Below are 10,897 nucleotides of genomic sequence, written 5' to 3'. Positions count from 1 at the left end.
AGGAAACAAAACACATCAATCATTATTATAATTATTATATGGGCCAAATGTGCTTGTGATTCTCACACATATAATGGTTTTAGAATTATTTTTTTTGAGGGAAATCTTTTAGAACATTTAGTATTTGCTATTAAATAAATAGAGTTAAATATGATTTCGGTTCCGGTAAATATGTTAATATTTTGTTTTAGTTCCTTTAAATTTTTCGTCAACTTTTAGTCCCTAAAAAATTTTCTATCTTAATTTTAGTCAAACTCATAGGTAGAATTCATATTTTTTAATAAAAATTTTCAGAAAAATTCTTAATATTATAATAATCTCTCCCAAAAAAATTAGAATTTTTTAACAAAACATGAATTTAATATGAATTTTTTATATTTTTTATGGTTAAAAATTCATATTTAATTTGTGTTTTGTTAAAACATTCAAAAAGAAATTGGGATTTTTTTTACAATATTCTACACATTTATGCACAATTTCATTAAAAAAAATAAACCTAAAAATAGGGACCAAAAGTAGTGATTGAAAATTTTATAGGGACTAAAAGTAATGGAAAATTTTAGAGGGACTAAAATAAAAAGTTTGTATATTTATAAGGACCAAAAACATATTTAACCCTAAAAAATCTATATTAATTGTTCAAAAGGGAAGTATTAGCTACACACCATCTAACACTAATTTTCTCCTTTGATGAAATTAATATAGGTTTTTAATTTTAAAAATGAGTCCAAGATATTGTGGTGGAATCGACATTATTTTTGGACCCGAAGGTCAATTTTGACTCGGCCTACGCTGACGTGGCACCTTAAGTGAGGTGCCACGTGTTATTTTTTTTTACCAAAAATTGGTATTGGGGGGCCAAAACTGTTACAGTTGCAAAACTTAAGGGGCAGTTTTGTAGTTTTTTTTAGGGGGTCAAAATCGCAACTTTGTCAAAGTTAGTGGGCGAAAACCGCTATTAAGCCTTTTTTTTTTAGGGATAAAGAAGTTTATATTAGTGACATTAGAGTTCTACCTGTCCATACATTTTGTTAGCTGCGGATTCGTCAATCAATAGAAAAGAAAACAAATCCTTGTAAACATGAAAAGGAAACAAGAAAAGAAAATGAACAATAATTTGTCTTCAAAATAACTTATTTAATAACAATTCATATGAAATATATCATTCCATGCCATGCAAACCGTTAATCAATCATTAAGTCATGAACTACATATACTGCAATCAAACACACAAATAATACAACTTATCAAACTTATTTATTCTTAAACTTATACTTAATCAATCATTAAAAATCACCCTCAAACATAATACCATTGACCTTAAGCTCGGACTTAAGTTTCACCATTTCATCTTCTGGCAATATAATGGTCACAAATTTTCCTTCAATATCATTCACCTTAGGAAGCACCAAAACAACACCTTCATCTCCCACTCCTTGAAGTGTGTAGTAAACAAATCTTGGCTTTTGTCCCTTTAATTTTAAGTCATGAACATTGACATCTTCTAAGTCAAGAAATGTCAAATTGGCACCATAGACAAAAAAATCAGTCACCCCTTGATCATTTTCAACTATATCCTTAATTTGATTTCTTTCATCAATACCTTGATCCACAAGCATGCTAGCCAAATTTTTTAAATCAGTGTCAACAATAGAACACTCTTTTCCTGCCTCAACCTTGCATATCAATTGGTCATTTCCCATTATATCATTGCCCCTACCGTTAGGGTCGGGTCGACAAACTGTCACGGTTGTGGGTTCGGATCCTTCTCGAACTCGGGCTATGCAACGCCAAATTATTGCACATAAAGATGCAAATGGAGGGGTTTGTTCAACATTTGGACCCCAAATTTGTTCTTGCAAGTTGTTCATCAGGGAGCTAGTTATGTGGAAGGAGAATGTGTCCATTTTTTTGTTGTTGGCTGGGATCCAATGATCACCAACCGGGTCAACCCGTTTAACTGTAGCCGGATCCTTTTCGGGTCCAAAATTAAGGGGTGTTGAGACGGATCTTGGAATGTTGAAGGGCAGTTTTAGGCTCAAATTGTTCAAGGTTTGACCCCATAAGTTGATGAAATCTGAAGCTGAATGTGGGTCCCCCATTACATGGGCCCAGCTAAGGCCCAATGAAATCCCACCACACTTAAATTGAGTTACCTGCAAAACCAACGACTTATGAATGCTTTTCACGAATATTCAATGCATGGCTCTTGTTTGATGCATGCAAAACCAAGTTTATATATACGTTACTATCATTCTATCAATGAAAAATATGATTTTGATTGAAAAAGTATTTTTCTTGTTTATGTCCCTAAAAGAATATAAGTACTCAATTTCAAAATTCCAATAATAAAGTTTTTGTATGTTGTAAAGAACGTTAATACGTAGTACTCTATAACTGAAAGTAATAATTTCTTGAAAAGAAGTCCTCTTAACAATCTGTGTTGCCCTTCTATAAATACTATAAAATATATATATATATATATATATTGTCTTTCCCTAACATTAATTAATGGATCAAAGGCAACATGGACTTTGGAATGAATCCAGCTTAATCATATATCTAGTCTTGTGAAAGGAACAGCTCACCACAACACGTATTTTCTCCGATCTAATATATAAATAAAGATTTTTTTCTTCATATATATTGAATAATTATTGTATCTAATTTATATTATAAACTAAATATATTATTTATTCAATAAATCTAAAAAAAAAAATTGCTTACCACTCACTCTCTCAAAAAATGAAATATAAACAAAAATAATAGTTGAAAAATTGATATATGGTTAAAAATTTCGTATTCTACATCAATTTTTCGACCATTATTTTTACTTAAATTTCGTTAAGGAGGGAGTATTTCACGATGACAGGAAGGTGTTAGGTTTTGGAATTTGTATTGGAACCTCACACAAACTCTCATACACAAAAAGACAAAAAAAACAGTTAAGATGTAGTGAAATATAGACAGAATAAAGACTCAATTTAATCTCTTACAACTTGTTAGCAATCTACTGAAATTAATCTCTAGACAGTAGACAAATAATCAATGACTCATTATAATAGAAAAGCTAATTCCACTCTAATAAAAATGTCAAGGATCATCTTTGATACTATATAGATAAAGAAGTTGAGAAAGAAAAAAAAAAAGATCCAATTCTCTCCTATTCATATATGAGAAATGCTAATGAATCCTCTAAATATGTTTAATATTTCAAAATAATAAGTTTTTATAAAAAATTTAGTACTCATTATTTTAAAAGAAATTTAAAGAATCTCAGTGGTGTCAATGGTGATGGTGACAAAACTGAGAGCAAAATTTCAACAAAGTTTTGACATGAGATGGACAGACCAGCAACAAATTGGGATAATTAAAGACCGACAATACTTTGTTCCTATTTTAGTTGCTATAACAACATGGTTGAAACTAGAAGAAAATTATGGCAGTTTTTAAAACAGGTGTTTTATATTTGTCAAAAAATTAGTGTTTTTCATGTATTAATAATTGACCTTAAAAAATGAAAACATTTAAGTACAGGAAATAAAAGGCTCACAAGTATATAAAAATACACTAATTAACATAATTAAAATTCTCTCAAAAAAAAAAAAACATAATTACAATATTTTGCTCTCAAATTTTTTAAAAGGTCAAATATAATCATTATTATATTATCACCATTATTAGAACTTTAGGAAAATTTAAACCTTGATAAATGTGGGACTGACCTTAATGGAGGGGGGTTAAGATCCTCCATTCTTTATTTTCTTCATTTTCTCTATTGCCAACATTTTGAAAATATAAATACAATAATGTAATTTTTGAAAAATGTTAACAAGTTCTTTCTAGACACTCTTTAAGGACTTAATAGTAGGTTGGGAAATGTTAACGAGCGCTCCTATAACACTCTTTAAGAACCTTTAATAAGGAATCTTGTTAATGAGTGCCCTCAAGACACTCTTTAAGGATCTCAAATTTAAAAAATATTCCTTAAAAAAGTTAAATGTTACAAATTCCAATGTATTAATCACACAAATTTTAATAAAAACTTCCTATTAAAGGTTCTTAAAGAGTACTCCAGAAGTGCTCGTTAACATTTCCTTTTTAATATATATTTTAAAGGGTTAATTAAGTTTTTGGTCCTTATAAATATCTGCAGTTTTGTTTTTAGTCCCATTAAAAATAAATCACACTTTTTAGTCCCTACAAAATTTTCCGTTAGTGTTTTTAGTCCCTGTTAAATTAAAATTTGTTTAATTATGCTTAAAATTTTAAGTTTTTTAATGATTTTTTACATACTTGTTTAAAACATTATAAAAAGTTCCGCCACAATAAATTAGCTCAAAATTTTATTTTTAGGTCCAAATTTTCGTTAGTTTTATCTTGAATTTTTGGCGTTTTAAAAAAATATATTTAATTCATTACCTGTTAAAAAATTCTAATTTTTTATAAAAGAGATTATTATAATGTTCTTAACATGTCTGTTAAAAATCATTTAAAAATATAAAAGTTTAAGTATAATTAAACAAATTTCAATTTAACAGGGACCAACACATACTTTTAGTCCTTGTAAAATTAAAATTTGCTTAATTGTGCTTAAACTTTTAAATTTGTAACATATTTTTCACATACTTACTTAGAATATTATACAAAGTTCCTCCGCAAAAAAGTAACTTAAAATTTTATTATTAGGTCCAAATTTTCATCAATATAATCTTGAAAATTTGGCTTTTAGAAAAATTCATATTTAATTCATTACATGTTAAAAACTAAAAAATTTACAATACGATGTTATGAACATGTATGTAAAAAATCTTTCAAAAATTTAGAAGTTTAAACATAATTAAATAAATTTTAATTTAACAGAGACTAAAAACAGTAAAAAATTTGCAGGAACTAAAAAGTGTGATTTATTTTTATAGGAACTAAAAACAAAACTGCAGATAATTATAGGGACAAAAACTTAATTAACCCTATTTTAAAACTAGAGTAAAGTAGAGAACATGGAAAGAAACTCCTAACTTTAAGGAGAGGGTACAATACCATTTAATTTGGTGAGACTTTAATTCTATGATGACAAATTGTAGGACACCATACACACTACACTGTACATGACTTCTGTATGATGGAAGGAAGGAGTCATTCATATTAATTAAAGTGTTCTAAAAGTAGCAGTGAGTAGTTAGGTGAACTTACTTAATTGAATAGGAGTACAACTAATAAAAAAGTTGGTAAGAAATAAAAACTTGACTGAATTTTGATACAAATTTTTTTTAGGTTGAGTTTGACTCGTTTAAAATTCAAACTAATCTAAATTTGATTTGATAAGAATTGATTAACATAAAACTTGACTGAAATTTGATACAAATTTTTTTTAGGTTGAGTTTGACTCGTTTAAAATTCAAAATAAAAACCAATAAAATTCTATAACTACAATTAAGAATATTGTCAAAATACTTGTCACTTTCAAATTCTAAATTATGGCAAAATGCTTTTTCATTCAACTCTTTGTTGACTATAATTGTGAATGAAGTAGTAGTATAATGGTAGGATTATTTTTATTTTTAAGTATGTATAAATATTTTTTCTTTAAAAAATCATATCTCATTTTAGCTTATCATTTGAATACAAATTCTTTAAAAAAGTTAAAACTTCAATTTTCAATACATTAAATTTGAATACAAATTTTTTTCACAAAGACTTATCATTTAAAGCTCTTAAAATATGTTTCGAAGACTCTCATTAACATTCACAAAAAAGAAAGGATGTGTATGAATTCTCTACCATAAAAAGGGACATGGATTGAGAAAATAATTGAGTTGACGCTCTCAGCCAAAGACCAATGCATGATTTACTTTTTATTAGTGTTTGACATGTCTGCAAGAAAATTATTTTTTGCAGAGAAATTTGATGTAAAATTAAAAAAAAATCCCTATTATACTCTTATTAATTGAAGGGGTTCTCTCAATTGAAAATTTTCTAATTTATTTATAATTCTATCTCGAGGTAATATTTGAAATAGACCCTATAATTTGAGTGGGGTCTAAAAATAGTTTCTATCAATAAAAAAATATAAATTTCACCTTTGTAATTTTGAATTTTTCGTATTTTACCCTCAATTTGTTAAAAATATTTATACGAAGTTAAAAATAGTCTTTGTAAAGAGTTAAAATGTCTGAAAATAATTCATGTAAATGGTTAAAATATGATGAATTCGAAATTACAGAGGTGGAACTATTGTTTTTTTTATTTTATTTTACGCAGACTACTTTCAGACCTTGTCCAAATTACAAATTTAATTTGAGACATTAACCCTTTTATCTTTCCTTTCACTCCATGTTTAATGGTTGATACGTAACAATTAAAAAAAAGAGAGGATTTTGATTGAGAGAATCTATTTCCCTTGTTAACATGTGTTAATATAGGAAGTAAATGATTATTTAAAAGAACCAACTACACCTCTCAATCTTTATGTGACAGTGCCCAATCCCTTACATTACAGGCTTTAGGCTTACACAATGTTGAGCAAATTAATATTAATTTGTTAGGCCATGCTAACTGCTAAAAACTAACTTCATCGTCTTTAAAAAAATAGTTAGTTGCTTTTAATTTTATCTAATTTATAAAAAAAAATTGAACTTTTTAAATTGTCTCTTATGGAAACTTATTCCATGAGAAAGCTTGATGAAAAGAATCAAATCAAGGGTAGTTTAGGAATGATTGCACTAAATTTAATAAAGGTAGTAGAGATTTGCTTATATTTTAGATCATATATATATCAAAACATCTTTGTTACTTATATTTTTTTTGGTGTAAATCGGATATCCACCGCGCGCAACTGCATTGTGGGACCCAAATGGACGACATGCTTTCCTTAAGAGTTTTAACGCTGCTGCATGTCCAAGGTTAAATTCGAACCCAGAATCTTGGTTAAGTTAGAAGAGACCTGTTTCATCTCATCTAAGAGCATCTAGTATCCTAAAAGAACATTTTAAAAATCTAAAAGAAATATTTTATGTTGAAAAGAGAATTCTTTACTATATTAAGTTTTTTACAAATAGTAAGTTTCGCAGCAGATATTCTAAAGGCCAATGTTACTATTCTTCAATTTTTTTTTAGCGGATATTCTAATGACAATGTTACCATTTTGTTGTTTGAAAATTGTTGTATACACATTTGTTAAGGTTGAGAAACACATATAAATTATTCAAATATTTTTCGACAGTTAACTGTCCAAATTTTAAAGAGCCGGCTGCAGTTAACTGTCGAGGAAAATCTTGGCAGTTAACTGTCGAGAAATTTTAAACCTGAAATTAAATAAGGAAATACACCTAAATTTTTCTTAATTAAATTTAATTCTTTAATCCTTTTAAGGAATTAAACATAATTCTTTTTATGATTTTATTCATATGATTTTGTTGCCATAAATGAAGAAATATGAGAGATGAATAATATCTGCAATCCATAGTTAATGGACCTAAAATGATGATTCAATAAAAAAAAATGCAACAACAAAAACGTTACAAATGATAGAATAATTATATTTGTAATTATTAGTAATTAATTTTATTGATGTCTGTCATTATTTATAAGTTTGACTAACCTATTATTACTTTATATTAATATTTTGGATATTATTACTTTAATTAACATGAAAAACGCAACAACAACAAAATAAAAATGCAACAACAAAGAAAAGTGTCTGCCATCGGTAATTAATGGACCTAAAATGGTGATTCTATAAAAAAAAAATGCAACAACAAAAAACATTATAAATGATAGAATAATTGTATTAGTAATTAATTTTATTGATGTCTGTCATTATTCATAGGTTTGACTAACCTATAATTACTTTATAATATTTCAGATATTTTTTTGTTGTTGACAAATTATAATATTTGAGATATTATTCATCTCTCTTTCAAATTATAATATTTGTAATTATGACAACAAAATCATATAAATGAAATCAACAACTTTATAAAAAGAATTGTGTATTAAAGAATTAAATTTAATTAAGGGAAAATTTAGGTGTATTTCCTTATTTAATTTTAAGTTTGAAATTCCTCGGCAGTTAACTGCTGAGGGGTAATTGAGTAATTTACATGTGTTTATCAGCCTTAGCAAATGTGTATACAACAATTTTCTTGTTGTTTTGGTCCCTCCATATTTTAAGTTAAAAAATTGGTGATGTAATATGTTTTAAATGATGTGAATATCACCTAATAGATGAAAATTTAAATGATGTGAATATCACCTGATAGATGAAAAATATCAACATTGATGAAATTATAAAAAAGTTTTTTTAAATTTTTTATTTAAAACATGTCATATCATCGTATTTTTAACCAAAATTTACTTTTGGAGAGAATACGCTTAATAATTAGATTTTAATGATGGTGGATTGATCATTGACGGTACAAAACAATTTTGCACATACAACAAATTAAAACATTTAAAATTACCATATCAATTAATGCTTTTAATTTACGTGACAATTCAAATGTTTTGATTAATTGTATGTGCAAAATTGTTTTAGACCGTCAACCCACCATCATTAAACTCTAATAGTTAATATCACTCCTTAAAGAGAATACGAAGAATATTGAAGCTTATTTTCTCTTTTATCTTCTGTTCCACTAATTCAAAAATTAAAAAACAAAAAAACTCTTTGATAGAAATACTAACACTATCGCTTAATTAGTGTTTTTTTGTTGAATTGTTAGAATTGAAGTATAAGAGAGTAGAGAGATGCATATGTATTAGGTTTATATCATTAAATCTATGATTAAGGTGTATGTATGACATGCATGCATTAGCAAATTAAAGAACCTGCAACAAAACGGAAGGAGAAAATGATAATTCTGGTCCAATGACTTGTTGAGAAACGAGCAACTTGTAGGAATGCCAATCCATCATAGCAAGCCATTCATCTAGAGTTTTGGTGCAATTGGCCTCAATGGTTCTTGCTCCACAGTCATTGCACTTGATGAAGGGTCGACCCGATTCCGATCGCCGGAATCGGCCGCAAGGGATGAAATAATAGTCGAGCAAATTGAACAATGACTCTTTTATTTTCTTAATTGTTAGGCCTTGTGCAGCCTCGGAGTCAAAGAAGTAAACGACTTTAAGGTAGTGAAGTTTCATGGTCAGATCCAAACCGTTCGGATAATGAAAAACATCCGACCCGGTGGCATGACCTGGCCCAACTGAGGATACTCTCAAATCATACACTAAGCTCTCTTTCTCTTCTTGTGGGAAAACCATATTGGTGGTTTAAGCTTATAAGAAAGCAAGTTTAATTTGTTGAAAGATACAAGAGGCTTGGTGGTTGCATCAAAGGAGGGATTGCCAACAAGAATATATAGAGTTATGATGAAGTGGGATTTGATATGATAGGGACCACAAAAAAGGATGGATGGGTTGAGAATTTAATGGGAACTTATGCGTTTGGTGGCCATTGGTACGTACTAGCCAGATAAACAGTTAGATTTAGAGCATCTTCACCGGTGAACTTCACCAAAAATATTTTATGGGTCCCATTAAAACCACATCATTTTGAAATAACTCTTTTATGTTTTACTTCAATGGTGAAATTTTAAAATACTCATTTTGGGTCCCATAACATTACATCATTTATTAAAATACTTATATTTTGGTTTATTGCAACCTAACATATTTATTTAACTATTTTTATATTAAAAGCTGCATCAAATACTGTGCTTCCAAGATTACTTCAGAAAGGAACGGTCTCGCCAAGCTGGACTACTTCAATGGAAATTTGCTACAAAGTTCCCTTCCTTTGTTATGCCACGCTGGAGTACGTTACTTCAAAACCAACCGTTGAAGTTGCTCTTAGATCCTACCATGCATTTATGTCGTCTATTTTGATACATCTCGGCTGTTGAATTTGAATTATTTCATGATCTAATGGTTGAGATTTTATTGCATGGGATTTGATTGTTCACATAAAGGTAAAATTATAAATGAAAGAAATATTTCTTTTCATCAAATTAACGTTATTTAAGATTGTCTTGTCAAAGAAAGGTTATTTTGTCAATTTGTTAAAAAAGACATCATCTTATAAAAAAATAACATCACTAAAACGGTCATAGAAAACAATAACCGAATCAAAAAAACAGCTTAGATGAATCACTAAAATAAACTATAATATATAAATACAAAACTTATGTTATAATACGTATTAAACACACAATTATTCGTACAACCAATTTTTAATTTTTTACATCTTTAATATACTTTAATACCAATTGAACTACAACTCACATTGCTCAAAAATTAAATAAAAAAGTAAAAAAAAAACTCACAAATCTCATAAATTTCATCATCTCATCCAGTTTTTAAAACATTTGATAAAATATCACCACCCATATTCATGCATTAGTAAAGTACATACATAGATAGAGATAAGCTTTATGGACACCCATACCCTACCGAATACTCTATAAAGACAATAGGGAGATATTAATTGGGACAATATACTATAATGGCACATCTGCTATATGCACCATTATCAGTTGTGAAATAAAATCAATTCATTAAATGGAAGGCCCTTATTTTTCCACCCAAGAATCAAAGGACTATTTATAGCTTGATCTTAAACACTAAACTATACAGCAATGTTATCATATCTGATTTAGATATACTACCCCAGTCCTTAATTATTGAGCCATTTTAAAAAAATAACGGAAATTAAGATAGTGAATATTTGTATTAAATATGTTTGTAATTACTATTGTTTTTATAATTTTAGAGAGGGTTGATTTATGTTTTCAACATGTTATTTATTGTTGATTGAAGAAAAAGATGTATAATAAATACGGACATGTATGTAAAAAAAATAGGGGAATTAAGATAGTGGACATTTGTATTAAATATG

General features: G+C 28.0%; 1 protein-coding gene across 1 annotated transcript; it reads right to left on the bottom strand.

The window, feature by feature from the left end:
- Nucleotides 1–1,116: 1,116 nt before the first annotated feature.
- Nucleotides 1,117–9,373, bottom strand: LOC11417970 (protein ECERIFERUM 26-like). The gene is made up of 2 exons (XM_003629552.4): nt 8,830–9,373; nt 1,117–2,156 (listed from the first exon to the last, which is right to left on the bottom strand). The coding sequence occupies exons 1-2, from the start codon at nt 9,262–9,264 to the stop codon at nt 1,287–1,289; spliced, it is 1,305 nt and encodes a 434-aa protein (XP_003629600.2). The 5' UTR covers nt 9,265–9,373; the 3' UTR covers nt 1,117–1,286.
- Between the last annotated feature and the right edge of the window lie 1,524 nt (nt 9,374–10,897).

Source organism: Medicago truncatula, chromosome 8, assembly GCF_003473485.1.
Source record: "Medicago truncatula cultivar Jemalong A17 chromosome 8, MtrunA17r5.0-ANR, whole genome shotgun sequence".
NCBI lineage: Eukaryota > Viridiplantae > Streptophyta > Magnoliopsida > Fabales > Fabaceae > Medicago > Medicago truncatula.
The sequence above is the reverse complement of the archived record's forward strand: the minus strand, read 5'-3'. Positions and strand labels throughout refer to the sequence as shown.

Bases quoted from the DNA above. Each gene is read 5' to 3' on its own strand.
- LOC11417970 (XM_003629552.4), bottom strand. From the start codon at position 9,264: ATGGTTTTCCCACAAGAAGAGAAAGAGAGCTTAGTGTATGATTTGAGA. The intron at 2,157-8,829 runs GTTCTTTAATTT...TTGGTTTTGCAG, and splicing joins CTCCTTCCGTTTTGTTGCAG to GTAACTCAATTTAAGTGTGG.